The 27,735-nt window shown below is 53.7% G+C and overlaps 8 protein-coding genes across 8 annotated transcripts; 4 read left to right on the top strand and 4 right to left on the bottom strand.

Moving 5' to 3' along the window:
• Positions 1 to 1,761: 1,761 nt before the first annotated feature.
• Positions 1,762 to 2,365, bottom strand: GUITHDRAFT_107494 (hypothetical protein; the record flags this gene model as incomplete). Its single annotated transcript, XM_005833641.1, has 4 exons — positions 1,762 to 1,846; positions 1,897 to 2,099; positions 2,144 to 2,298; positions 2,347 to 2,365. The coding sequence occupies 4 exons, from the start codon at positions 2,363 to 2,365 to the stop codon at positions 1,762 to 1,764; spliced, it is 462 nt and encodes a 153-aa protein (XP_005833698.1).
• A 1,184-nt stretch (positions 2,366 to 3,549) lies between these two features.
• GUITHDRAFT_152306 (hypothetical protein) lies at positions 3,550 to 4,840 on the top strand. Its single transcript, XM_005833640.1, has 2 exons — positions 3,550 to 4,674; positions 4,751 to 4,840. The coding sequence occupies exons 1-2, from the start codon at positions 4,251 to 4,253 to the stop codon at positions 4,792 to 4,794; spliced, it is 468 nt and encodes a 155-aa protein (XP_005833697.1). The 5' UTR covers positions 3,550 to 4,250; the 3' UTR covers positions 4,795 to 4,840.
• Positions 4,841 to 5,830: 990 nt separating this feature from the next.
• GUITHDRAFT_107493 (hypothetical protein) lies at positions 5,831 to 7,816 on the top strand (the record flags this gene model as incomplete). The annotated part of the gene is made up of 2 exons (XM_005833639.1): positions 5,831 to 7,725; positions 7,777 to 7,816. 2 exons carry the CDS (start codon positions 5,831 to 5,833, stop codon positions 7,814 to 7,816), a joined length of 1,935 nt encoding a protein of 644 aa, XP_005833696.1.
• A 3,486-nt stretch (positions 7,817 to 11,302) lies between these two features.
• GUITHDRAFT_70451 (hypothetical protein) lies at positions 11,303 to 11,860 on the top strand (the record flags this gene model as incomplete). Its single annotated transcript, XM_005833638.1, has 2 exons — positions 11,303 to 11,638; positions 11,684 to 11,860. 2 exons carry the CDS (start codon positions 11,303 to 11,305, stop codon positions 11,858 to 11,860), a joined length of 513 nt encoding a protein of 170 aa, XP_005833695.1.
• A 2,911-nt stretch (positions 11,861 to 14,771) lies between these two features.
• On the bottom strand, positions 14,772 to 15,069 carry GUITHDRAFT_86644 (hypothetical protein; the record flags this gene model as incomplete). The annotated part of the gene is made up of 1 exon (XM_005833637.1): positions 14,772 to 15,069. One exon carries the CDS (start codon positions 15,067 to 15,069, stop codon positions 14,788 to 14,790), a length of 282 nt encoding a protein of 93 aa, XP_005833694.1. The 3' UTR covers positions 14,772 to 14,787.
• A 3,772-nt stretch (positions 15,070 to 18,841) lies between these two features.
• On the bottom strand, positions 18,842 to 19,982 carry GUITHDRAFT_152305 (hypothetical protein). The gene is made up of 9 exons (XM_005833636.1): positions 19,964 to 19,982; positions 19,864 to 19,916; positions 19,756 to 19,810; positions 19,629 to 19,697; positions 19,521 to 19,579; positions 19,400 to 19,462; positions 19,303 to 19,349; positions 19,196 to 19,239; positions 18,842 to 19,147 (listed from the first exon to the last, which is right to left on the bottom strand). Exons 3-9 carry the CDS (start codon positions 19,774 to 19,776, stop codon positions 19,118 to 19,120), a joined length of 333 nt encoding a protein of 110 aa, XP_005833693.1. The 5' UTR covers positions 19,777 to 19,810; positions 19,864 to 19,916; positions 19,964 to 19,982; the 3' UTR covers positions 18,842 to 19,117.
• A 2,200-nt stretch (positions 19,983 to 22,182) lies between these two features.
• On the bottom strand, positions 22,183 to 23,284 carry GUITHDRAFT_152304 (hypothetical protein; the record flags this gene model as incomplete). The annotated part of the gene is made up of 6 exons (XM_005833635.1): positions 22,882 to 23,284; positions 22,714 to 22,832; positions 22,590 to 22,660; positions 22,479 to 22,544; positions 22,347 to 22,435; positions 22,183 to 22,238 (listed from the first exon to the last, which is right to left on the bottom strand). Coding segments are annotated over exons 1-5 (358 nt in total), but the record flags the coding sequence as incomplete, so codon positions are not given.
• Positions 23,285 to 24,445: 1,161 nt separating this feature from the next.
• On the top strand, positions 24,446 to 27,142 carry GUITHDRAFT_138077 (hypothetical protein; the record flags this gene model as incomplete). The annotated part of the gene is made up of 1 exon (XM_005833634.1): positions 24,446 to 27,142. One exon carries the CDS (start codon positions 24,446 to 24,448, stop codon positions 27,140 to 27,142), a length of 2,697 nt encoding a protein of 898 aa, XP_005833691.1.
• Positions 27,143 to 27,735: the final 593 nt, after the last annotated feature.

The raw sequence follows: 27,735 nt of genomic DNA, 5'->3' as shown, positions 1-27,735 counted from the left end.
ATTACGGAGGAAAGATTCGCTGACGCTCTAGAAAGGAATCAGCCTCCACCAACGCTCCCGCCCTTTCCTCCATCGTCACGATGCTCAAGGTGGGCCTATGGTGTGGGAAGACCCTGCGGCTCTCGTGAGAGGATGTCCTGCAGGACTACAACTTCCTCATCCTTCTCTTCGTCTTCACCTTGGATGGATACGGATGGGTTCCTCTCTCCTCAGCCTCCGGCCGGCCGTGACGCTCCTTCCAGGGTCTCATCCTGGTCACTAGCATCCTCAGCGACATCGGCTATGGGCAGGTACTGGCCCAGCTTGTTCGGAGGAGGTGGCACTGTGATCAGGGAGACAGCATGAAGCAGACATCGTCATGTCGATCGCAAGTACCGACTGTGTCCTGCGACCTCGCGCTTGGCTGATTGCTGTCTCGCCCGCCTTCAGGATGGGGGTCCATGTCCCCACTCATCTTCTCTCCTATCGCTGACATGTTGAGATCTCGGGACGAGAGGTGATGGGGTGGGACGCGGAGCTCCTACCTTGACCCACAACCTCGTTAGGTGGCCTGTGTGGATCATGCAGATCTCGCAGACAGGAAGTCTTATTGCTCAGCTCGGTCTTACCTTCTCTCTTGCTCCTAAGATGTTCAGGTGATGAATGCTTCTCGTTGGAGGGTACAGGGCGTGACTTGCCCCACAGCTCCATTGCGTTTTGCTTCTTCTGGGTCGGATTCTTCACTTCTGCAGCTGCACCAATCCTCCTGGTGAGATGCAGGAGAAAGACGATGAGAAAAAGGATCAAGGCAGCAATGAGGGAGGAGTTGGGCTCAGAGACGATCTGCAGCTATGTTGGAAGCAACCACTAGAACTCAACTTGTTTGCAGGAGTTGGTAGCTGAAGTCACCTATCCCCAGCCAGAAATCTACTCAGCAGGTACCCGGTGTCCGGTCGATCGGGGCCCAGCCATTCTAACCCCTGCGGCTTCCTCCTACAAGGTGTCTGCCTCACAGTGTTTGGAGTGAGCACCTTCGGATTCGTCCAGCTCAGTCAGGTAGGGCTGCGAGGGAGCTGGAGGGCGATGACCTGTAGTGGTGGCGGTCAGGTGATGGCCGTCTCCGGCATGGCTGGATACATCAACTTCCTCTGGCTGCAGAACGTGCTGTTCTTCGTCAGGTGACATGCCAACCCTTCCGACTGCCCTCTGAGTCGTCACAGCGTCGTCCTGGTCCTCTTCTCCTTCAAGGCAAATTTGAAGCGCACAAACCGAGCACTGGATCGTTCGGTGGACCTCCCGATGCTCCTCCCTCCGTCTTCTGACTTGTCTCCCGCAGCAAGTGCAGGGCGGCATCTTGTCCGACCCTGTTGGCGAGGGGTTCGAACAGCCCTTGTCACCCTGAGGCGTCAAAGGTCCATCAGTGTGTACCATTGCTCAGTGAGGGAGGGAGGGTGAAGGGAGGAAGAATCGTTCCCTTCCTGCGCTTGATGACTCGCATCATGGGTGAGAGTACTTGAGGTACAGGGAAGCCGGAACCCCCACTACAAGTCAAGTTTGCAGTCTGAAGACTCTTGGTCCTTCCCTCCACTCCAACCAGAAGCTCGTCGATAACAGAAGCAGTTGTCTTGCTGGCACAACTACTTCGTAGAAACTTTTATTCTTTGTCACTATTCTTCATTCCGTGTTGATAAATCGAAGCAAACAATCATCCCGTTGCACACTTTCGCTGCAGGTTCCCCCCTTCAGGATCGAACTCAAAATGTCCCTCTACCCTGACATGTCTCATATCATCCTCACTGGATGAGCTGTAGAGACAGGAGCAGGCATAACAAACACAGCAACTGCAGCATGCTCGCCGGGGGAGAGCCTGAGGCCGATGAGAACGGGTTGAAGCAACTGGAAGCATCAGTGCAGGACCTGACGAGCTTCAAATTCTCGATCTGCGCGGTGATCTGAGAGCTAGTCATGTTGCATAGAGTCTCACTCCTCATCTGGTAGGATCGGCAGCATCGCAACGTCGCAACGTGACTTATCGAGCAATCAGAGTCAACCAAGCATCCGCTCTGCCTGTTGGGAATGTAGAACTTGCAGTAGTCGCTGCATGTGACGGAGGACAGCGACTGCAAGGAAGAGTCAGAAGAAACAAGACCAGTTGTTTGCTCACCTCGTAGATGCCACAATCATTAGATGCTAGAGTTTTGCATGCAGAATCATCCTTTGGCGCAGTGATAGAAAGGTCCTTTGATTTTGCAATATGATTCTGAGCATCTTGAAGAGAAATGCAGGATCCGTAGCTGACCGTGATTTTGCCGCACTTTCCTGCTCAACCTCAGCAACGAGGATAAGGAGATAACGGATGAGACGCACCACCATCAATGTCGGGCATGGTTGCCGTATAGCACTTTTCGGTTTGAGATCTGACGAGCAGGAAGGTGGAGCAAAGGACAAACAGGGTCTTTGCTGTCTTGTTCATCATCTAACTCACTGGCATGTCAATCTCATCCTCTCCTCTTCGCTCCTCTCCTGCGTCCTTACGGTCTCGACGATGCGCGATCAACGGATGAGTCAAATTTGTACCACCGGTGGGTGCCAGTTTTACTCATAACCCCAGCTGCTGGTACAAATGTTTTAGTCAAGGGGAGGGCTAATCCCCTGCTAATAAATGTGGCCCAGGGGTTCGAGTCAAAGGGCCACCTTCGACCTGATGCTCGGTGCGCATCAAGGGCCGTGGTCCCTGTATGACGAGTCGCGTGCTTCCCATTGTGAGACTCAAGAAGATTGATGCCTCAGCAGCTCAGGAATGTCAAGATGAACGGTCTCCATGAGATAAACTTGTATATTCAATATGATTGGCAATTAATCACTATCAATTAGTACCGCTGCAGTGCTCAGGGTGTACAACAAGGCAAGCTTCCTATTCATGCCCTTGATTCGTAAATTGAAAGAACCGAGCCTGTCACCATCACGACGGATCTGACTCTAGAAGCGATGATATTTGGCAGTACATGTTATAGTATGGTTTGTAATGTGTTAAGTGAATGTATCAGTTAAGTGCAGAAATAGGTTTGGTTCTCGCTGTCTTTTCTCTTCTCGCCGTTTGGCCTGTGCGACAGTGTCAGGTCAAGCCTCCTCGACTCTCCTGATAGGGCAGGCTCGTACTCAGTGATTTTTAACTGAACTTGGAGTAAAGAAGACTCACTGAGTCAGTGACGTCGCTGATCGGCTAAACCGACCGTACCTCTTCAGGGCCGCCGGCCCGGGGCCCGGATCCATGGAAGGAGTACTATGTATCTGTAATATAACGGGCCGTCACGGCACCAGCCGTCACGGACCAAAACTGGGCATGTGCGGGCTGTATGAGGGGCTTGCAAACCGTAGAGCCCGACGGAATCCGTCAAATTCGTTTTTTTCATTTGTATATAGCTGCTTATGTACATATGAAACAATAGGACCCAGGTAGTAGCAAAAAGAAATTAAAAAAAGCAAACACGTGAATAAGATGGATTCATAGTAGTACCCCTCTTTTGAACAGAATTCTGGGGTGGGGGGTATTACGTCCTTCAGCGGCACCAAGCTTTTAACTACGGAAGCATAGGTCTGTCTGGCGCAGAGGGAAGTGTCTTACGCAGTGCTGAAGTGGAAGTGACGGCGGAAGAGGATCGGGGGGACTCCGGGGATGAGGAGGAGGTAATGGAAGAGGTTCATGACAGTGATTCAACGGGGCCAGAGGTAGGAGGGGAACAGGCTGTTCCAGCTTTTGCTGTGGAAGGAGACGAAAACGTCTTGCAACCTGAAGCCCCATTGGATCAATCGCCGGTGCAGCCTTGGGCACGGCGAGGTTGCAAGCGTCCTCAATCCACAGCTGCTGTGTTATGTGTGCAACAGCGGAGAGAATTCGAGGAAAGACGTACACGCATTCAGCAGAACAATGTATCGGAGAAGACCAGAGAGATGTATATGAACTACATGATACTCTTCATAGAATGGTTATACGCGAATGACGAGTATTATGCTCTCAGAACTGATGAATTCAAAACGAACATGCGTGAAGAACGTGACAAATTCTTGAACGGATCAGATCAGGTGACAGAGCCGGCGACGACGGACGAGAGTTTACCAACTACAACTTACATGAAGAGAGTATAATGTTACAGAAGCAAATTAATCCCACCCACTTTGAAAAATTCACGCCAGTGATGTTTCTTGACTGGGTGACCCATAAAGTTCAACAAAATCCAGAACTAACATTCCAAACATGCTCGTCGTACAAGATGCACATGCTCAAGAATTACGGGGTTACACTGAGCATCGAGGCGGTGAAAACATTGAGCAGTGACTTCAGAGGATTGAAGCGAACGTTGAATCTTTCTCAATCTTGCAATCAAGATGCAAAAGTGACAACCGGCAATGTACCATTGTCATACGATTTGTACTCAGTGTTCGCCAAGGTTATGCTACAGAAACCAGAAAGAGAATATGTTTGGGCCAGGACCTTTTTGATTCTGGCTTGGAATTTGATGTCCAGATCCAGAAACGTATGCACACTGTTGTACAATCACATGGAATTCGTCGGGGATGCCTTGCGCTTCTACGTAATTCACGCAAAAAATGATCAGGCTGGTGAGAAACCGCGGGATCCAAAGCATGTCTACAGCAACGTGTGTTCACCTGAAGTATGTCCTCTGCTAGCACTGGGTGAGTATGATTTTGTTTGGGGTGGGAGGGGGATCTTCCCTCGCTTGACATATCACAGGAATTTACTTTCGCTTAGGAAGAGCGGGCGAGGGCGAAGGATGTAGAGATGTTTTGGTGTAGTTACTAGTGTAATACATTAATGTGCAATACAGAAGAGCATAGTACCTGTCGGAGATGTCTACAAACATGCAAGTGCAATACCAGATAACTGGGGATGGGGGTGAAGGAGTATGCGCAGGTTTGACAGGATCAGGTACAGACACATTGGGAAGTTGGATGCTATCCTGCATGCAACAACGATTACACCTTGTCACTTCTATAATGTTCATGGGGATGGGATCATGGGACAAGTGCGGGGTAAGGGGAGCTTGAAGATGCTTTTGTGATTAGGGTGTGGATGATCGTGCAGTGTACAAAGGAAACAAGCGTGATATGGTTGCTCAAGGGACTTGCATATTGGAGACAGTTGGGGATGGACGACATCATGATAATGACAACTTGGGAATCTCAACAAGACAAGTATGATTCTTCAGACCATGTTCTTCTCTAACATGAAAGGTTTTCTATCCTTATCATGATTGAAAGATGTGTAGAAGTAATGCGCAACTATTTTTCAGACCATGTTCTTCTCTAACATGAAAGGTTTTCTATCCTTATCATGATTGAAAGATGTGTAGAAGTAATGCACAACTATGCCTAGAATGATCCTAAGACGTGATCGGATGTAGAACACCATCATCCTTGCTCTAGGGCGGCGTCGATGCTCTTCATTGTGCTTCCTGCATTGTGAACGTTACTTAACTAAGAAAGTTTACTCAACTTTAAGTAAAAGAAAGGGCTCCATGCTATTCTTTCTATACATATATAGCGCATGCACCATATATAAATTGTCTGTTGTCTGTATCGGTGTCAATACCACTATTTTTTCACTTAACTTTGAGTAAAGAAGACCGCGGATGGCATGCTTTGGGCGACAGTCCACGATACCGATAAGGGTGGGGTGGTCCCTGTCAACTGGAAGGGTTCCCAGAGGACCGGTAGTCAAATCAGTTGCAGTGCGCGAGGAAAGGATAAAATGAAACCTGACCGCACGAGTCAAGGAGGGAGGATGAGGATACTCTCTTGCTGTGTGCTTGTGGTCGTAGTCTTGGGCGGTATGTTCCCGCAGGCCCAGGCTGCAAGCAATGTGAGCTGTGGAGAATGTACGTTTCATGTCTCGGATGAGGGTCTGCTGTCAAGGGAGGGAAGCTGTGTTTGGACCTGTTACAGTTTGTCTTTGAGCTCCCGTGATATTCGAAATATAACAAATGGGACCTTTGACGGGCTCTCGAGCTTGTTTTCGCTCTATCTATACAACAACAACCTGCAGAGCCTGCCTGCGGGGATCTTCGACGGGCTCTCGAGCTTGCAGTGGCTACATCTATACAATAACAACCTTCAGAGCCTGCCTGCGGGGATCTTCGACGGGCTCTCGAGCTTGCAGTGGCTACATCTATACAATAACAACCTTCAGAGCCTGCCTGCGGGGATCTTCGACGGGCTCTCGAGCTTGCAGGAGCTATATCTTGCCTTCAACAGCCTTCAGAGCCTGCCTGCGGGGATCTTCGACGGGCTCTCGAGCTTGCAGGGGCTACATCTACACAACAACAACCTTCAGAGCCTGCCTGCGGGGATCTTCGACGGGCTCTCGAGCTTGCAGGAGCTACATCTATACAACAACAACCTTCAGAGCCTGCCTGCGGGGATCTTCGACAGGCTCTCGAGCTTGCAGGGGCTACATCTACACAATAACAACCTTCAGAGCCTGCCTGCGGGGATCTTCGACGGGCTCTCGAGCTTGCAGAGGCTAGATCTTGCCTCCAACAGCCTTCAGAGCCTGCCTGCGGGGATCTTCGACGGGCTCTCGAGCTTGAAGTGGCTAGATCTACACAATAACAACCTGCAGAGCCTGCCTGCGGGGATCTTCGACGGGCTCTCGAGCTTGCAGGAGCTAGATCTTGCCTCCAACAGCCTTCAGAGCCTGCCTGCGGGGATCTTCGACAGGCTCTCGAGCTTGCAGGGGCTAGATCTATACAACAACAACCTTCAGAGCCTGCCTGCGGGGATCTTCGACAGGCTCTCGAGCTTGCAGGGGCTGATTCTGTACAAGAACAGCCTTCAGAGCCTGCCTGCGGGGATCTTCGACGGGCTCTCGAGCTTGCAGTGGCTAGATCTTGCCTCCAACAGCCTTCAGAGCCTGCCTGCGGGGATCTTCGACGGGCTCTCGAGCTTGCATGACCTATATCTTGAAGACATGAACCTTCAGAGCCTGCCTGCGGGGATCTTCGACGGGCTCTCGAGCTTGCAGTTGCTATATCTTGACATCAACAATATCGGGGTGGTTCCTTACGACAGACTGATGAGCTTGTCCTATCTGGGTCTAAGAAAAGTGGACAGCCTGCCTGCGGGGATCTTCGACGGGCTCTCGAGCTTGCAGGAGCTAGATCTTGCCTCCAACAGCCTTCAGAGCCTGCCTGCGGGGATCTTCGACGGGCTCTCGAGCTTGCAGGGGCTAGATCTTGCCTCCAACAGCCTTCAGAGCCTGCCTGCGGGGATCTTCGACGGGCTCTCGAGCTTGCAGTGGCTAGATTTACACAACGACAATATTTCCTGCATTTTCTCCCAGGCTTTCACTAATTTGTCTTCGCTTTACTATTTGGACCTGACAGGCAACAATTTACCGTGCTATCATTCATCCTGGCCAAGTTTTGCTCATCTGGACATGAACTTAGAACCATGCTTCAACGAAACTCATTGCAAAAACACCAGAGACACGTCACCAGGACCAACACCTCAGGTCTGGACTCTCCATCCTGACTATCTCGGCTGCCGAATGCAACAGAAATGGCAAGAGCTCCCTAGGAACAATGCCATCAAGACGGGTGGACTCGGAAAGCTTATGATTGTAGACAAAGTCGAGGTGTGGTTATGCAGCTACCTTGACGCCTGTGCGAGGCCTAGGAATGCTTTCTGCTATGTGTTTGACGAGGAGAAAGAAGAATTCATCCCATGGTAATGTGTTGTTTTCTCAATATCGCCTTTGAGTGCGTTGGCTTTCTGCAGGGGGCTGGAGGATGAGCTCATGCTAAGCAAAGACAGATGACAACAGCCCTGGACCATCCAACTATAGTGTCAATCCGATGCGATGGCCCTTCAATGTACACTCTAGCGTCAAATGTGTAAGTCTTGGTTAAAAAAACTCACGAAGGCAGCAATTGCATCGTGGGCTGCAAAATTTCATTCACTGTCATGGTCTGTAAGTCTCCTCGGAGGCTCTCCTGATGGTCCTTGTGATCATTGAACACAGCAAGAGGGAGTTTATGCGGGTGCCGGCTCTACCAGTGATGACGGAGCACGAGTTGAGTGTATTTGCATAATGCCAGAGCAATACAAACATCAGTATGGCCCGGGGTCTCTTTGATCACCTTTAAATCAGCAAGTTTATGTTTTGAAGCCTCCCATATCTCAGTGATGTACTGAAGTAATCTCAATCACGACTCTAGTTCTGCGCTAGACCAGATCGTTTTAAGGGTGCGAGAGCACTGGCACCTCTGTATACAGGAGAAGATTGAAGCCGGAGTTTGCAAGGGTCCTAATATGATTGTCTCACCGAAAAAGGTAAGGGGCGCAGTTGAGCTCACCTCGGGTTTGCTGTCGGCCCGTACATGGAATGGTCCTGCTTGTCATACTCGTCCCTCTTCTCTGCCCGCGCTCTCCTGATATTTCATAGGCAGTTCAAGTTGCAGAGCACTTGCGCCTTGACAGGAAAAACGTGAGAAGGCGCAGAACGGAAACAAGACGACAAAGATAAACTCTCACTCGCGAGGCGACACTCAAGCGCAATCATGTGAGCTTGTCCCTGCAGGATTGTGACTACTTTTGAGTTACGAGGGAAAACAGGATGCTCTTAAAGGTCAATTGTGCCGCATCCATTCTTTATCGACTTTTCTCTTCCTTCAGTCTTCTCTTCTCCTGCTTGTGAGCTTGTTTCAATTCTTCCTTGAGCTCCTTGTAATTCTTGCCCTTACAACTCGTCGATGAATTCCATTCACCTGCTTCAATGCTTGCCAGCAATCATCAGTGTCGTCATCCTAATGGCCGTGGGTTTTGCGATCTCTCCTGTCGTTCGTGGGGTTGTGTTTCAAGGCTTGCTTGGCAGATTCTCCACTTTAATGGGAGCGAACCCCAGGCCTTCAACTCTTTCGTCGAAGGACTCGCTGGGAATTCCCTCTGCGATGGTACCAGCTTCTGCATTACCTTTGAAAAGCTTGTTCTTCTCCGCTCTCATTTCCAGGGCCACTTCTGGTCTTTCCGTCGGATCTTTCAGCAAGGAATTTCGCCATCAGGTCTTGTTCTTATGATTGCACCATGTCGCTAGACTTCTTCAGATCTACTGTCCGGCGTTTCACACTGTCATGCAAAACGACCGCTAGTAAAACTGTGCACTGTGACTTCAAGTCATGATGACATGCAGGCTGCTGACTCGGACTGAAGTGATAAAAACGTGACAGGCAACTTCGGTCCTTTTTTTGGTGCTGACAGTCAGAAGGACCTACCAGGAGCTGACAGAGAGATAAGACTTAATCGATGTTGGTGATTGAATCGCTGCCATATAATTCAAACTATGTAAGGTACTGAGGTGAGCTTGAAATGCTATGCAGAGTTGGAGGAGCAAGACGGAGGCCCGCATAATGGCAACGCAGGGGGCCAGGCAGCATCATGATGCGGAGAAGACGACGCGATGAAGAGGGAGAGCGATCGAAGCTCGATCATAGCAGGATGAGAAGCAGAAACAGTTACCTGCTAGACCACACAGGGCTCCCTCACGGAATCACCGCTCTGAGTAGACGAACGTACAAGTAGCAGAATTCGCTGATGCCGCGGGACTCGATGTCTCCACCTCCCCTCATCAACAAGCAAGATGAGATGAAAGCCTCCTAGCTCGCATGGAGCCTTCAAACCTCTCGCATTCCGTTGCTTCCACCATGACCGACACCGACAACGAGCGGGAAAGGCCTTCGAACCTGGGGGTTCCTCACCAGGGAACCTTGGAAATGGTTCTACATAATGAAGGGATTTCGTATCACGAGCTCATGACTGAGAATGAAGAGTACTTGCAGCAAATCTCTGAAATATGCCGCGAACTTGATGTCCTTGAAGAAGAAGGGTCCTCGATACTCAGCAAGGATGTAGAAATCTCACTGAAAGAGTCCAAGACATCTGAGTTCAGCAACGGTGATTTAGTTCTTACTGTAATGATGATAGATGTGACTTTGGAGAGCAGGGGTGAAGAACTCACATCAGCTGCAAGAGACGATGCAAGATGATGGGAAAGCCAAACCAGCGCGTCCTCATCGCCAGGTACCATCCTTGCTCGCCCTTGACCTGGTGTGAATTTGCATAGGGACGTCGAGGGAGCGTGGCTGCTATGGGCAAGTGGCTAACAAACTTGTCGGATGTCTCTATGTCAATGATGCACAGAAACACATCATGCCGAGACGCTGAGAGGTACAAAGAGGTAGTCAATTCGCAGCTTCTAATGTGCCGCTAGATGTTTTGACGAAGAGAAGGATTACGAAAACGGTTTGCCGCCTCCTGTTCATGGCAGAACTCTTTCGCACCCTCTTCGCTTGTTGTATGACCAAGAGTCCGTCATCGAAAGCAGTGGGCAACTGGAATGTGTCGAACAATCAGACTGACATTTACTTAGAGCATCCTATTCCACAAATCGAAGCGAAGCCAGCGAATCGGTAAGAATTCTCTTGACCAAAGCAGCATGATGTGAATAGACGTGTTATGTCAGACAAGCTACATGGAAAGACTCTGTGAATAGGTAACTGCTGTTCAAGAATCATTCGCAAAGCTGATGAGCTGGCAGGGCGTCTAAGTACAAGAGACCCTTCGGAGAAGATGATGTTGAAGATGACAGCAACGTGTTTACAAGTGATTAGGCTAAGAGTTTGTGCCAACCCTGACTGATCTCCAGAGCTGTCCAAGAATATGCCTTACTTCAAAACGTTCGGCTTTATCACGTTGGCCATACTTGATCTCTGTAAATCTTTCTTGTTGAGATTGCCAGGCGCTGAATGTGAACATCAGCTTCTGCAATCGCTATCCATATCGCTGAGCCGACCCTCGATTTTATCTGTGATTATGTTGTACCTCCCAATGTAACCTCTGCAATCCCGAATCAAGGTATCAAGTGTTGGGTGAAAACGATGAGCCTGATCCTTTCTTAGCTGGTGCCATGCAACCAAGGACGAACATCGTCGGCTTGCTCGCGTTCTTGATCATTTGGCATTTTGCAATCTTGTGTTCCAACATTCTGCAGCCGTCCTCTTTTGGAGCAAGGATTGTTGGGCTACGTTACTTCGTTTCAAGATCTCTTTACAGCGTCGAGGAGCTGCTCCAACACAATTTACATGCTTGCATCCTGGTGTTCTCAGTTGTTGTCTTGGTGATTCATTGCCGGGAGTGTGATTTCATCTTCAACCCTGATGAACTCGAAAGAAGTCACCTTCTCATCGTAAAAGTTCATAGCCACCTGCACATGACAAGAGCAATTCTGACTTTGATTCAATGTTTTGGTATGAAAGCGTACCTTCGACAGCAGCTTCAGAAAGCGGTTTCAACCAGCAAGAGGAGGTACATGAATCAAGAGATCAAAGTGGACCTCGACCTCACGTACATCTGCGACCGCTTGATCGCCATGGCCCTTCCTTGCGTCGATGATGCAGTGCACAGAAACGACATCCATGATGTAGCCAAACTGCTTGCGACGAAGCATTATGGGGTGTTTCTAGTGTTCAACCTTTGCGAAGATCATGAGGAGAACGGAAATGGAAATTATGACACCGACCTTTTGTACGGTCAAGTTCGCAAGATACCATTCTACGACCACAATGCACCTCTGTTGACACAGCTAGTGAGGCTCGTCATGTTGTTTTCTCCTCATGACTCCTCCCCGCAGATACGATTTTGTGAGACGGCGTCTCACTGGCTCGAAGCCTCCCCTCAGAATATGGTCATTGTGCATTGCAGAGGCGGCAAGGGGAGGACAGGACTGTTTGTCTCCTCGTTGATGCTGTGGACTAAAGTCTTCAAGACTTGTAGTAAGTGCATGCTGATCGCTCGGAGCTCCGACTGACCCGCCTCACTGCAGGCAACTGCATGGATGAGTTTGCGCGGAGAAGGACCATGTCAAGGACGTCGAATGAGGCAACCCAGGGGGTAGCAGCGCCATCACAGATCAGATACATCCACTACCTCGAAGCCTATCTCTACTTCAACATCGACGTCTTCTCCGACCATTGGTTGGTCCTCGAGAAAATCACTCTCGGAAACCTGCAGGTCATCAGCGCAGGAACTGACGTCTCGCTTCTGACCGATTTGCTCCTTTAGGTTCACTTCATGAAGCGATTTGCCTTGTCCTTCGTGGTAGAGTGCGACGGTGAGATTCAGTATGATCACGGGAAGCAGTGCGGGCTTGTTCCCATGAAGCACTTCATGAGCAAGTGAGCGCTCGGGCCCTTTGATAACCTTGACTGACAAGTGGAACAGAGAAAAACAACTGGTGCTCAAGATCGGGAGAGTCGCGCTACGAGGAGACGTCCGCATCCGCTTCTTCGCCTTCAAAGAGGACGACAGCATTCCTATGTCTTCCTACACATCGAGGAACAAAGACTCCGTCCGGTACGCCCGTCGCTCCTTGTAGGCCTCAAGTGACAAGACCCTCTCAGTTGCCGGGGAACCCTCGGCCATGGCGCGAGTTTCATTCGGTATGGCCATCTCACAGGAAGGAGCATGTTCTTCGTATCCTTCAACACAGCCTTCCATCAGGAACACCTCACCTTTCACAAGCATGAGGTACCCCTCCCCTCTCCTCCTCTTCCCTTCTCTCCTTCCCTTCCCTTCCCTTCCCCTCCCCTTACCTCCCTTCTCCTTGACGCGCCGAGTCCATCAGATCGACGAGGTCTACTCCAGCACTGAGCGGAGGTACCGAGACGATTTCTACCTCTCCCTCACCTTCGACGAGAAAGTCTCGTCGAGCTCAGAGGGCGGGAGGTCGCGGGTCAACACCAACGAGAGTGACTTCTGGGCTCCTTCTAGCTTGCAGTCCAAGAAGTCAGGCCCGGCCAACCGTCGCGTCGACATTCAAGGCCTCGCGCTCAGTCTCTTCCAGCGCCCCCAGGCTCTCCTCGAGGTCCTTGAGACCGGTAGGGTGGTGGAGCTTCAAGGTGCTGGTCGCAACGAGCGCTCGATCGTGCTGGTGGTGGAGGGCAGGATGATGTCCTTCATGCCCAGCAGGTCCTCGCAGGACTTGGACTCGTCCATGGACAACCTGTGCTTTGGCTCCGGTTCCCTCGTCGGCGAAGACAGCTTCCTCTTCGGCGCTGACTCGAGCTCCGTCCCAGTCGTCAAGGCCTACAGCTCTCGAGTTACCATCCGTCGGCTGACCTTCGAGGCTCAGAGCAACGGGTTCCCTCCGCTAGTGCTCGGAGAGCTCAGTGCAAACGAGAGCGCGGTGATGTACGAGTACATGGCGATCGACATGCTGAAGAAGACGAGGACAGTGAGGCAGCTCATCTCTCGACTAGCAGGCAAGACAGGAGCAAAACGAGACATCAAGATGACCGGGCTGCATGCGAAGCACTCGAAGCTGATGAAACAAGTGTCGAGACGCTTCGGCATCCCCATGACGGAGCGTCTTCTGTTCAGCGAAGCTGCCAAGTTCAGAACGGAGGACGGGACGGTACTTGCTGGGCGACTGTCGGTCTTCAACAACTGGGTCATCTTCCTTGCCAAACGCAACGTGTTCAGACGGAATGCTGACGTTCTCTTCCCGATGCGCAACGTCAGCTCTGCGCAGGCTGCAGGCGATCACTTGACCATCGTCCTCAAGGAAGGTTTTCACGGAGACGCAAAGCAGTCCCCGTCAGCTGGGAACGGCTGGCTCAACGGCGCCAGCTGGATCCTCACGAACCGACTTGCCCGCAAGTTTCTTCCCCGGCAGCTGGTGATGGCGGCAGGGGCGGACGAGAGCTACATGACGGAGAGCTTCGCCAAGTCTCTCTTCGGCAGCGCTGGGAGCCGGCAGGACACCAAGTTCTTCCTTCCCAGCTCCCAGGCGGCTTCCAACCTTTGCTCGACCATCAACAGCAGGATTCAGGACCTGGAGAGCGAGATCGAGACGGCGCGCAGCAACGAGATGCTCTTCTCCTACGACAGAACCAAGTTTGGCTACGTGCTGCCCGGAGAGGGCGGGTTGGACGAAGCCAAGGAATTTCTCCAGCAGCTGTTCAGCGTCTCGGAGGTGAAGAAATTCAGCAAGGGGGAGGTAGAGCAAGAGACTGAGCAGAGAAGCTGAGAAGACGTGACTGACTGGGCTGGCAGGTCATCATGGGTATCGATGCTGACGACAGGATGCTAGTCCACGTCATCTCGGGCAACGCCATCCTCTTCTCTCGGCACGGCAAGACAATGATCGATGCAGGACCCGGAGACATCCTCGGGGAGAGCAGGTTCTTCCAAGTGAACAGCTCAGGGTCGACTGCTAGCATCATCGCACGAGAAGATGTACCTCCCCTCCCCTCCCTTCTTGCCTCCTGTGCCCCTCCCTCCTCCCCTTCCCCTTCCCGTTACACTTCCCCCTCCTCTTGCCCTTCTCCTGCTTCAGCCGTCGCTTCATCCCACCTCCTGCTCACTCACACTGACATGTTGACGGCAGGCCACGTGCCTCATCACTCCCTACGAGCAAGTGCAGACGCTCTGCTCCATCCGGCCCATCTTTGCCGCGAGGTTCTACCGCGCTCTAGCCATCACGTGCGCCAAGAGGCTGCGGCACTTCCGGAGGGTCGAGCAGCAGTGGAGCTTGACGGAGAGGCCGGAAAACATGGTGAGCAAGACGGCTTTCAATGAGAGGAGGCAGTCTCAGATCCGCAGGAGGACGCCGTCTGCGAGAGAGGAGGACAAGGGTAGTGACACCTCCTCCACCTCAAAGCCCTCCAAGCAGAAATCATCCTAGTCCACTCACCCCCTCCTGTTTCCATCAAGTTTTTCCTGCAGCTGCTGTCTTCATTCCTTGAGCAGCTGCTCTACCTTGTTATACTTGTACTTCTTCGCAAGCTCTGCCGCTGCCTCTCCGCTCGGTGTCCTCGCGTTCTTGTCCGCATTCTTCGACAGCAGCAGCCGCACAACCTCCTCCTGCCCCTGCGCTGCCGCCAGGTGCAGCGGCGTCCTGCCATGTCCCGTCCGAGCTTCGATGTCGGCTCCGAGTTCGAGGAGAACTCTCGCTACGTTGGCCTGACCGAACTGACGCGGAGAGTGTGAGGCAGCAGGTCCAGCATGACGCAGCATCCTCTGGTACCTGGCAGGCGACATGCAGAGCTGTCTTCCCGCTTTCAACAGACGCCTGATCGACCCTGCAGCGCGTCAAGCAGGGGAGGAGCAGGAGAAACTCACAGTCCCGATCGCTCCACCAGCCTCCGAACTGCCGCCACGTTCCCCTTGCGAGCAGCTACGTGCACGTCCTGCGACTCAGCCGATTTCTTCGCGCGTCCTATATGTAATGTCAAGCATGGCGGGGTGAAATAGAACAAACATGGTACCTGCTGGTCGGGTGGACATGGCGGTGGTTCAGAAGCAGGAGGAAGAAGAGGGAGGAGCGACTGGGAAGGAGGACGAGCAAGAAACGGAAGCAGGTAGAGAAGGGGAGGATGGAGAGCAGCGGGTAGGGGCGACGAAGAATTCAACCGCCGGTGAGTGAAAATTGAGACTCGTGGGAAATGCCCGAGTCGGGGGAGGGGAGACGGGGCAGGAGGAGAAGAGGAGGAGGTGGGAGACCGGGCAGGAGGAGAAGAGGAGGAGGTGGGAGACCGGGCAGGAGGAGAAGAGGAGGAGGTGGGAGACCGGGCAGGAGGAGAAGAGGAGGAGGTGGGAGACGGGGCAGGAGGAGAAGAGGAGGAGGTGGGAGAGGGTACAAGAGGAGGAGGAAGGGGGTGTGAGGTCATGGTCGATCCCTTCAAGAACACCTTCACTTCACTTCACTCTGTTGTACATGGCCTCAAGTCGGCTGATACATCCTCCTGCTCCTCCTCCCTCCCCCCTCGTCCCTAGCGGTTACAAGATCGATCTGCCGTCCTATGTCCTCCTTGAGCCTCAAGATCAGCTCCCCTCCCTCCTGCTGCCGCTGAACCCTCGGCTCCCCCGCTGCCGCTCGTAGCTCCCCCAGCCTCTCCTCGGCCACGTTGAGCGCATGCATGTAGTTCTCGCACTGCATGAGCGCTTCCTGCGCGAGCAGGATCGCCTCCTCATGGTTCTTCTCCTTCCTCGCAGCAGCTTCCTCCTCCATCAGCTGCCTCCACCTCCTCAACACCCTGATCGTCAAGAGTCGACGGCTGTGCTTGAGGACGAGGACAAGCTCGTCCCAGGCCTGGCAAGCTGCGCGGGTCAGCGCCCGCTGGATCCTCAGGTGGAGGAAGGTAAGGGCCTTGGCGATCATCTCAACCCTCTGCTGCGCAAACTTGACCCTCATCTTCTCCCTCGTCCGCCTCGACTCCTGCTGCATGCGCAGCATCAGCCTCTGCATGCTGACCACAACGTTGGTCTGCGCCGTCTGCAGCATCTGCGAGCTGGACGTCGCCTGCTGCTCCAACAGGATCAGTTGCGCATCCATGATGTTCAGGAACGAGCCCAGCTCCGGCCCCAGCTGGCCTGATTCGCCTTGGAGGCTCTCGAGGCCATGGAGGTCTCGCACAAAGAGGCTGAGCATGCCGTTGATGTCGAAGCACATGGAGGCGATGAGGAGCAGGCGAGTCTTGAGCAAGGAGAGCTGGCCATGCAGGTGGTCGTTCTCGCACCTCACCTGCTCGAGCTCGTTGATCTGCGTCTCGTTGGTCTCGGAGGAGGAGTTGGACACCAGCGGGAACGGACCCCCGTCCCCCCTCCCCTCGAAGAAGCCGCTGCTGAGCCCGCTGACTTGTGACAGCCTCGACTGAGAGAGTTTGGCCCTGAGGAACTCAATCTCGGTCTCGTAGTGATGCAGGTCCAGTTGCGTCTTTCTCCTCTCTCGCCTCAGCCTTCGCACCTCCGCGCACGAATGAAAACACTGGCCCCGATCCTTCCTCTCCTTGCGATGGCTCTTGGCGAAGCATTGGTTGCTTGCTCCTCTCCAGCTTGTAAACTTCTCAAGCTTGGCTTCGTGATCGCGGTGATTTGTTTGAAAGGAGCTGTTGAATTCCTCGTCCTCCGGTACTTCACGTCTTTCCTTTACAGCCCTCCTGCTCTTCCTCATCCTATCCCTTCGTATCAGCGAGGGATACATCAGCAAACGTCTTTACCTCTGTCTCCTCCTATTGTACAACCGGAAGCCCCGAGGAGCTTGTCGAGGCAGGCTGGTGGTCCACCACTCCATGTCCTGCAACAGAATGTCTGAACTCGTGCTGATGATTTCGCCCAGTGATGCATCTGAAAATCAGTCAGGGGACAGCGAAGGCATCTCGGAAGGTTGAACGAGGTATACCGGCTGCTGCATCATGTTCGCTTCCGACGATCTTTACAGTAGCAGTCAGCATAACAACACCTCGCCAGTGGATGATTTCAACCTCCGTAATCTCATCCATTGCTTCTCTTGCTTCTTCAGCCAACTTCGCAGCAAAGCTTTCACAACATTCTCTCACAGAGTCTCTCCTGGCAAGCTGTTGCGTCAATCTCCCATCATTACCTCCAACTACCCAACCAATGCAGCTCCTCTTGCGCCTCGTTCAACTCTGCTTGACAACATGCGAGCTCTTCCTGCAACTCCTTGTTCGTTTCATCTCTTGAGATCAGCACGGAGTTCAGCTCGTCGATCTCCTCGTCTTTCTGCTTCATCAGGATCTCAAACTCCTCCTTGAGTCTGTCAATCACACTCTGAGTAACGAAGACCGCCTTCAAAATATCAACGTCACTCCCTGCATGCTCCTCGAACAAAGCATTCCAACCTGAGACACCAGAGCGTCTCGAAACTCGCTGTCCTCCTGAGAAAGGCAGGAGCATCAGACATAGAAGATGATCAGCGGCAACTTCTTGCCTCTTTCTCTGAGTTCTCTCTAACTCTTACGATGCTTGTAATCATGTCATGGTTGGAACTTGCTCGTTCCTTTGCACCATGTCAACAAGAGCGGAAGAATGTCCCGGTCAAAACCTCGAGGCCTTCGTTCTCCTCGGCTCGATTATCATGATGCAGACGTCTCTCTGTGAGGTGCCTTCGGAGCACAGCAATCTTCGTCTTCAAAGTTTCCATCCTTCTCTCATGCCTTCCTGTCACCTGCGTAGTCTCGTCAAGCCTCGCATGCTTCCATGCGCTCTTCACCTCCAAGGCTCTCATCCCCAGGCTCGTCAGGTGGTCATCGAGCATGACGGCTAGCGCTTCCACACGATTTGCATGCGTGTCCTCCACTCTCGCCAGGGGATGCTGGGTACCATACCAGACCTCCTGTGAAGCGAGTCAGAGCCATCCAGCATGGGATGGGAGGAAACGATCATCGCAAGCAGCTCACGTCTCGGATGGAGGCGAAGGCAAGAGAGCTAGAGTGAGACAAGGGCGGCGAGACGCTGCTCGCGCCTCTAGAAGCCTCGAAGGTGTTGAGACTGGCATTGCTGCCCGACGAGATCGATAGGTACGATGCCGAAGGGCTAAGATCAGGCGTCATGGTCGGCGTCTCGCCTTCACTAGACGATGGAGTTCTGGCAGGCGAGCTTGATCCTGTTGGCGGTCCATTTTCCCTCGTCCTGTCCATTCCCTGCCCCGACAGCAGGTTTAATTTCTTTCCCCCATAAAGCCGCTCTGTTGCATCATGGTCAATCTCACAAGGGCTCGACACGGGACTGAACATGAGCAGGAGGCTTGTCTGTCATGATCCTCATGATCTTCTCGTCTACATCCTCCTGTTTCCTGCCGTCGGCTCGACCATCCCCCCGGTAATCTTCATCGTGCTTCCTTGAACCCATCAAACTCCCGCTGTCACTACCCTACCATACATCGTTCCTCACCCCACCCCCGAGGAGTTAGAGCCTTTTCTTTTTGAAGGACCCCTCCTCGCAATAGACGTACCCACCCTTAGTAGAGGCTGAGGCCGTCGTCAAGTTTGAAACCACTTTTTTTTATAATTGTGGACTGAGTGGGGAAGCGGGGATAGAGGATAGTAGCCTAGGCTGAGTAGCCGCCCGGCCGGACTCGGAGGCCGGGCCGGGGCCCGCTCACCGAGACTCTCTCACTGGGCTCGCACAGGCTCATAGAGCGCTATGTGTGGCCCCACCAGTGACTGGGAAGGGGGAGGGGGGGGGAGCGCTAGGCAGTTCAACTGTTACAACTTGATTCATCCAGTGTCCAGCTCAACGTTGACTTGCGCCCGCTTCACAGGCTTCATCGCTTCAGGATGGCTTCAATCACCTTCTGCTCAGCAACGTCATAGCCTAGTAGCTCGCCATGGTAGCGTCTCACCTTGACGTCTCCTCCATGACGATGGAGGAGTTCCTCGTTCTCGACTGAGGGAGCACGGCGAGCAAGTCAACACGAGGCATCAGCAGCAGATAGTCAAGTTGTCTCACTCAAATCAGTGAATCCCATCTCCACCAGGAGATTCAGCTTCTCGCTCCTGCTCACTTTGTTGTTCAGCTCATCGGCTTAGCATGCCAGGAGTCTCACCAGTCCACGTCAGCTGATTTCTGCTCCTCATTCCTGGTATCGCCCCGCAAGGAACTTCGGAGCCTGCTCAAGAGGCTCATAACCTACTGCCCACCCGGCGGGACCTTCCATCTCAAGTCACCCGATCAGCTCGGCGACTAGCTCCTGCTTCTCGACAAGACCCTTGGGCTCCTTCCCCAGCTAGTCGCCACCAGCGCGTCAGGGAGAGAGAGGAAGGAGGAGGGAGCACCTTTCTGATCTCATCGATGAGCTCTTGAGGCCGGAGCTTCATCAGACGAGCGGCTTCATCCTCCTCTTCCTGCTTCCTGGAGGTCACATGCCGCTGCGCGCGAACCTCCTTCCTGCTTCCACCTCACCTCGGCTGCAGGGTATCCCATCTCATCAAGCTCTCGTTGCACTTCTGACTGAAGCCTGCGGATAGAGGAGGATGAGACAATGCTTGTGAGGTGCAGCGGGCCATGGCACCTCTCCTCGTCGGCAGAGGAAGGAGCTTCTGCGCTCCTGAGCTTGAGCGGCCTGTCGCGATCATCTCGATCACCCGACAAGTGACAGCACACGTCTCACCCTTTCGCTGCGCTGGGTCCTTCAGCCTCGGGAGTCTCACAGTCAGCCAGGAGGGGCCGACATGGTCGCCGCGAAGTCTCGCCGACCTGCGGGGCATCGTATGCTCTCACTTGTGTCTCCTCGCTCTGTCCTCTGGCACCTGCCGCTTGCAGATGGTCCGATGGACCATGTCCATCTCGTTGGGTACATGCTTCCACAACTACCAGAGCAGCTCACGAGCAAGCCTCATCGTCATGCCTGCCTGTCACCTTGCGGAGGGAGTGGAACGCTTCTCCAAGCGGACCGAAGGCTGTCGCCTCCTGCAGAAGCGCGAGGAGGAGAGATGAGGGGAATGGCGAGCAGGAGGTTGTTTACCTCGGCTTGTCGTTCAGCGAAGATGTCAACGTAGCTGAGCGCATCGTCCTCGTTCTCCTCTTGGAGGAGATCCTTGGAGGGGCTGGAAGAGCGAAAGTCACTCAAGGAGGAGGGCAGTCGCTTCGCTCGGACCAGCAGAACCCGCATGCGGCTCGGACGTCCATGATAAACGAGCGGAGCATCTGATTGCTTCGGGGAGGTCAAAAGGACAGGAAGGGAGCAGAAAGGACGGACCGTTGCAGGGTCCGGAGTGCAAACATCTCCCGGAGAGGAGGGGGAAGGTTCATCAAAATCATCCCTTGGAGATCCAGTCAGTCCGGCGCCTCGAACAACACTGGCAAGGACAGGCACCAAAGGCAAGGATGAGCCGGGGGGGGACGACTTGGAAGAAGAGGGAGAGGCTGTAGAGCTAGAGGAGCGGGTCAGACACATGAAGCGATGTAGGAGGTCGATCACCAATAGTGACATGCTGGCGCCACAAATGGAGACGGTACAGCAGATGAACCACGAGGCGTTCTCGTCCGACCAGTTGAACGCGTTCCTCAACTTCTCAATGTTGGAAGCTGCACGCCCTGCTCATGTGTGTTCAGGGGTGACCGCGCAACAGATCCAGCGAGGAAGGGACATTGAGACTGAGAGGTACAAGACGAGAGAGAGAGAGAGAGAGAGGAGAGGGCAGGAGAGGGAGGAAGAGAGGGAAGGAGAGGAGGGACGATAAGAGGAGAAGTTGAGAAAATTTTGCAAACCAGTCTCGCGCTGCAGGCGCAACAGAGTTGCCTTAGCTTCTCGCGCCTTCTCCACCACATTTCTCTGCCGTGCAGCATCCGTGATACAAGTCAACGCGTCATGGCAATCAAACCCGCGCGTGCCCGGGCTCATGCCAAGTTGGCACCGACTTTTCTCTCTCCAACCTCCTTGCAGTGCGGGAAAAGATGCTGCGGCACATGAGAGCCTGTCCACCACGAGCGGTGGGCACCTCAGGCAGCAGACGAGGCTCGAGGAGATGAGCGGAACTTGCCAGAGCTGTTGGGTGTCAGCGGTGGGAATGAGAGGAGGAGGGGGCCAAACCTCCGCCTTCAACGCCACCCCGACGAGCAGCAAGATCCACAAGATGGAGAGAAGGGGACGCTGCACGAGGTCCGTCAGAGACATCCTGCCTCACTCGTCCGTTGGCTTCACCTCCCAGCTCCGCATCAGCACGATCAGCTTCCACCAGGACGGAGGTCGAGCGACAGCCGTCTGCCATGACCGACGGTCAGACGGGGTGCAAGGGGGCATGCGGTCACATCACTTTGATCCTGAGACAATTCCACTTGAGCTGCTTCAGGTTTGGGAGTCCATCATCATCCGAAGCCTTTGCCGTCTGTCAGACTCCCTCCTTCCTTCACCCCCGTCCATCTCCCACTCCCCTCTCCCTCCTGCCCCCACTGCCAAAACCTCCTCCTATACTCGGCACCATCATCACCATTCCCCCTTACCTTCTGCTTCCTCCCTATCGAAATCGGGTTGATCGGGATAGCAGCATTCAGGTAGATGTCTCTCATAGATCGCAGCAGCTGCAGCTTCGTCCGCACCTCAAGGAAAGGCTGTCAGCCATAGCAAGCGTCTCCTTCTTTCCCCTCAATACCTTGATCTTCCCCAGAGGGTACCGGGGCCGCAGCATCCCGTCCACGTCATTCGAGAGCTCCTTTGGGATCACCTCGAACTTGCTCGACGTCTTTGAAAGAGGGAACAGCTCCATCCAGGCCTCCTGGTCTGTACAGTCTGCTTGTTCCGCCCTCCTGACCGTTGGGACTCCGTGCACGGAAGCAACTTGCACGTGCTCTGGCATGAGACTTGGCAGGATGTGCGCCAATGGCAAGATGCACTGCCCAATCAGTTTCGTGTTCTCGAATGCCCCAGAGGAGCTGATGCTGTAGACCTGCCTGCGTTCAACAGGCTGGAGGATGTGGAGTAGGAGGAGGAAAGTTGAAAGGAGAGGAGGGGGGGAGCGGGGGAGGAATGAGGAGGGAGAAGGAAAACAAATGACCTGGATGACAATATCTGTTGACAGATCTGTTATGCTAAACTTCATCCGCACGTTCCACTCAGGGTTGACTTGTCTTTTGGACACTGACACGTCCTCGTCAACAAGAGCAAAGAGTGACTGTGATGAAGCAACCGGCGGTCGATCTCCTCGCTCCTTCCACTTTGACGACGCAGTACGAGTCGAGCAGGCCAAGAGTGCCTGCCGCACGTCCTCAGCACTCGGCACATCTCTCGCCACCTTCACCTGCGTTCTCCCATGTGCTTGCTGGAAGGTCCCTACCCTCGATGATGGTGAGCTCGAGCTCGGCGAACTTCCTGGAGTCGGAGGTGCATCAGCGAGGAGATGGAGGAAGAGAAGGGCCTCCTACTCTCTCAGTTTCCCGTTGGACTCGTCGCATGTCGGGATGTCTTCGCTCCGTGACGGCTGGAGGTCACGCTGCCTCTCAACGGTGGCTCGGACTTGTCGTCCAGCCTCCTTCACCCCCTCCTGCGGCAGCAGCATGTCAACGACGAGCAGAGACTCGTCGATGCTCCACCTTGAGCGCCTCCTTGAAGGTCGCCTTGAGTTGTTGCAGCATTGATGTACCGCGAACCAGCGCTGTGGAGAAGGACAAGAGTGCGGTTGAACCTGCTCGAGCTAGAACCAGTGGTTGTTGATATTTGTCTTATCCTCTTTGTCCTGCTGCTTGCCCTCAGTCTACTTGACTCCGTTCAAGTTGCAACTGGCAAGTGTTTGTTGAATGGATCACACAGTGTAGCAAGCTAACGCTGATGAAGCAGCAGAGCTCCTTTCCTCTCCCTGCTGGCCCTCTTCCTCTTTGAAGTCCTGTTTCTGATCCTGTTCTTCTTGATGTTCGTGCAAGCTGATGTTCTATGCTGTCACTTTCCTCAGCCTGCCCTGCTCTTTGTTTTGTTCCCTCCGGCTGCCATTTTGTCGCTCCCAGGACAGTGAATATTTTACTACGTGACCTTCCTATACCTTTGTTGCTGCCTTGATTTGCCGGGCCCGGCCTTACCGGCCCGTCCTCCGAGTCGCGAACTTCGGCTAGTGGCCCGGGTCTCAAGAGGCTTGCACGCGACCATTTCAGACCCACCCACCCTAACCCAGACCCACCCATAGCATCCCCAATGTACCCCCTACCCCCTAATGATCCTTTATTACTATAACCCACCCTGCTTCGGAACACTACCTCCTCAGATGAAGTACCCACCCCTCATAAACTACTCCAACACCCCTGCTGTTGATGCCACCTCTCCACGAATTTGCAATTTTTGGTACCCCTACCCCCTCCACCAATTTATACCAGAATTCACTTTTTGTCTATAATAAAGGGACCCCATCAGCCTAACCTACACGCCCATCCGCCTGTCTACCACCCTACCCCATCCTTCGGATTCTCCACCGGAGGACCCCTTACATGACCTACCTGATACAATCATTTAACCCCTCTGTTCGGACACCTTTGGTTGCTCGGTGAACACACTACCCCCCTTCTAATGGTTCTGCTACCCTTCTTCCACCCTACCCCTACTTCCCGTAGTACCCCCACCACCCAATGTTCTGGGACTTCCTCTCCATGCACTGCCCCGCTTGTTTGGCGGGTCACCAGCAGGGCTTGCCATGCCAGGGCGTGATGAGTCATGGCCAGCTCCGACCCATGCTCAAAACTACTCCAACGCTTTCTTCCGCCATCTTTCGTTTTCATCCCTTGCTGCTTCATCTCGCTGTAGCTCCTGTTATTTCACTTCATCCTTTTTCTCCTTTCTCCTAGTCCGTACTTCACCAACATAAACTCCATCTTCTTTGTTCATTGCGTTGCTCGGCCTAGCTATGGCGTCGTACTCATGGTGTTCTGCTCATTCTCATATTATCATCCCAACTTGTAACCATGCAGCAGAACAGGAACTTGATGGCCCATAGCGTTTTCTCCCCTCTGTGATCTCGCGAATGTCTCATGACGAACCAGTTGAAGTTTCACGTTGGCATGCTCGCTCGTCTTATGCCGCCATGGCTTGCGAGGACTTGTTCTTGTCCACCTGTCCTACATATCCTGACTGACGGCGTGCAAGTACTGAAGCTGTCTCGCAGGGGAGCACAGGATGGCTGGCTGGCAGCCGGACCAGGTTAAGTTAGACCAGGTCGGTCAGCTGCTGAGTGGAGCGGCGGACCCGACCAACCATCAGGTCCATGTGCAGGCGCTGCAGATGCTTGACCAGGCTAAACGAGATTACCCGGATTTCGGGTGCTACTTGCTGGTTGTTTTCTGCAAGATGCCATCGGCTGCGCTGGAGCTGCGACAGCTGGCTGGCATCCACCTGAAGAACACAATCAAAGACAAGCACATGAAGACTGATGTGCTGGGGTTTGTGCGGAGTGAAGTGCTGAGCATGCTTGGAGATCCTGAGCGGATCTTCCGCAGAACTGCGGCACAGATTGTGACCACCATCGTTGCAAGGGAGGACAGCAGCCTGAAGACTTGGCCAGAGCTCTTGCCCAAGTTGATGGAGCTGTTGAACAGCGGGTCGGAGAACCACGTTGAAGGCTCTCTGGGAGCTCTGAGACTGATCTGTGAAGATCATACCCGGCAGCTGTGCGAGCAGGAGTTTGGGGAGCGACTGAACCAGATGATAGCCAAGTTCATCTCGCTCTTTCATCTGCCCAGAGGAGACCTCCGTGCCGCAGCCATAAACTGCATCCGGCAATTCATCCTCCCCCTCCCGAACGCGTTCCTCATGAACATGGACTCGTTTCTCAAGGGCTTGCTGGACCTTCACAAGGACTCCTCAGCCGAAGTGAGGAAGGAGATTTGCACCAGCTTGTGCTTGCTTGCGGAGATGAAGGCCGATTTCCTTGCAGATCCAAACATCTGCACCTTTGTGATTGAGTTCCTCTTGTGGACGACGGAGCATGACTCAGACTACGACGTGAAGAAGGAGGCATGCGAATTCTGGTCCACCATCTGCGAGAACGATGAAGTTCCTGCTGGTGTGCTGAAGCCGTACCTGACTCGACTGACCCTCGTCCTGCTCAATGGGATGGTTTACAGCGAGGAGGAGCTGAGTGTCCTCTCGGATGATTTGGACAGTGTCCCCGACAAGACCGAGGAGATCAATCCGGCCTCCCTCCACCACCACTCGAAGCATGCGGTGGCGGAGCAGGAGGATGAGGAGGATGAGGAGGATGAGGATGAGGATGGAGGAATAGATTGGACTCTGCGCAAATGTTCAGCATCTGGTTTGGATACGATCGCCAACCACTACCAGGCGAACATCCTCGACGCGCTCCTTCCTCACATCCACAGCAAGCTACAGGATCCCGACTGGAAGGTACAGGAGAGCGCCGTGCTAGCCATGGGAGCTCTCGCTGAGGGTTGTGAAGCTGGCCTGCTCGAGAGGCAGTACTTGCCGAATTTCATCGTCCACCTCATCAACGCTGTGCTGAACAGCGACAAACCTCTCCTGCGCAGCATCACCTGTTGGACACTCAGCCGCTACTCTCGATTCATCTCCTACAGCGGCGGGAAGCCGGATGAGGGGATCGGAGGGCCGATGCTCGAGCCGCTCGTGATGGGGCTCTTGAAGTGTATGCTGGACAACAGTAAGAGGGTCCAGGAAGCTGCTGTATCCGCTATGGCAGTGCTGGAGGAGGAGGCGCGGATGGTACTCATGCCTCACGTGCCCACGATTCTCCAGGTGTACGCTCAAGCTTTCAGCAAGTATCAGGCGAAGAATCTTATCATCTTGTATGATGCCTGCGGCACTCTTGCGGACTCCATCGGGAAGGAGCTGATGAGGCCGGACCTGGTCAACCTCTTGCTTCCTCCCCTCCTCGCCAAGTGGGAGTCGCTGAAAGACGAAGACAGAAGTCTGTTCCCCATGCTCGAGTGCCTCTCATCGGTCGTACAAGCTGTCGGCCTGAGCTTTGTTCAGTATGCACAGCCTGTGTTCAATCGCTCGATCCAGCTGATAGGCCAAGCTCTCGAGTCTCAAGAGAAGGACCCCTACAACTGCCTTGAGGATGAGTACATCGTGTGCTCCCTCGACCTCATCTCCGGCATGGCAGAGGGGCTCGAGGGCTCCATTGAGAGCCTCGTCAGCAACAGCCAGCTCCTGCCCATGATGATGAAGTGCTTCCATCATATCTCGCCAGACGTGCGGCAGAGTGCCTTCGCCCTGCTGGGTGACCTGGCCAAGACGTGCCTGACTCACCTGCGACCCTACCTCGAGGGCATCTTCCCTTCGGTGCAGATGAACTTGGACCCGGAGATTCTCTCGGTGTGTAACAACGCCTGCTGGTCAGTCGGGGAGATCGTGATCAGACTGGGCAGCGAGGTGGCGGGTGTAGTGAACAACCTGCTCATCCCGCTGATCAACCTGATGTGCCGTCCTCAGCTGAACAGAAATCTCCTTCAGAACACAGCCATCACCATCGGGAGATTCGGCTTCGTCTGCCCTGAGGTCGTAGCTCCCAGCCTGCAGCAGTTCATCCAGCCATGGTGCAAGGAACTGACGGGGATCCGAGACGACATTGAGAAGGAGCATGCCTTCCGCGGGCTGATCAAGATGGCGACTATGAACCCTCAGGGCTGCTTGGACTCTATGGACATTCTGTTCAAGGCGCTGGACTCGTGGCAGCAGGAGAAACTATCCCCGGAGCTCCGCAAGGAAATCTCTGAGCTGCTCCAGTGGTTCAAGGCGAACCTGGAGAGCGTGAACCAGTGGCAGGGGGTGTACGGGCGGGTCCCCCAGGAGGTGAAGGAGGGGCTGCAAGCAAAGTACGGGCTGCCTCCCTCATGACGTTAAGGCCCTGCAGCCAGCTCGAGCTTTTAGATGTAAAAAAGAGATGTGAAGGGAGTAGGGAAATGTAGACTCTAATCGATCTGGGCGAAGAAAGTTTCTTTTTCGTGAATGAAATGGTTGAAAGTGCTGATTGCTCTAAGTCAAAGAGGAGAAGTTGAGTTGTCGAACTATCGCGATGGTGCCTAGGGTGGTCCCACGTTGCCACATGCCTTGCAGCAGCTCCGCTTTCGTTAGTTAAGTAGAGGAGGCCATGCTGTGTATGAGAAGGTAAGGAGGGAGGAAAAGAAAGGAACAGGACACCAGAGGTAAAAATCTGAAGTGAACAAGAGGATGGGAATGACGGAAGAGGTATTCAGCAAGGGGGGGGATGAGGAGCAGAGGGAAGGCAGAAGGGCAAGAGAGGGAGGGAACGTACCTGAGAGATGCTTTGCCCTTGTACCTCGACCAGAGCTCGTTGATGCAGACGATGTCATTGCCATGCTGCTCCACTGCCTGATGTGCAGGAGTAAAACCACAAGAACACCACACCGGGCGGGGAGCTGGGGGAGGCGGGGGGGGGGGGGGAGGCGGGCAGCCGTAATAACGGGGAT

This window comes from Guillardia theta, assembly GCF_000315625.1.
Source record: "Guillardia theta CCMP2712 unplaced genomic scaffold GUITHscaffold_29, whole genome shotgun sequence".
In the NCBI taxonomy this organism is placed as follows: domain Eukaryota; class Cryptophyceae; order Pyrenomonadales; family Geminigeraceae; genus Guillardia; species Guillardia theta.
The sequence above is the reverse complement of the archived record's forward strand: the minus strand, read 5'-3'. Positions and strand labels throughout refer to the sequence as shown.

Excerpts from the sequence above, each read along its gene's own strand:
- GUITHDRAFT_152305 (XM_005833636.1), bottom strand. The coding sequence starts at position 19,776 with ATGGGATACCCTGCAGCCGAG. Across the intron at positions 19,463-19,520 it reads CTAGTCGCCGAGCTGATCGG|GCTCCGAAGTTCCTTGCGGG; the intron begins GTGACTTGAGAT and ends CCTCTTGAGCAG. Across the intron at positions 19,350-19,399 it reads AAATCAGCTGACGTGGACTG|GAGCGAGAAGCTGAATCTCC; the intron begins GTGAGACTCCTG and ends CAAAGTGAGCAG.
- GUITHDRAFT_152306 (XM_005833640.1), top strand. The coding sequence starts at position 4,251 with ATGCACATGCTCAAGAATTACGGGGTTACACTGAGCATCGAGGCGGTG. Across the intron at positions 4,675-4,750 it reads ATGTCCTCTGCTAGCACTGG|GAAGAGCGGGCGAGGGCGAA; the intron begins GTGAGTATGATT and ends ACTTTCGCTTAG.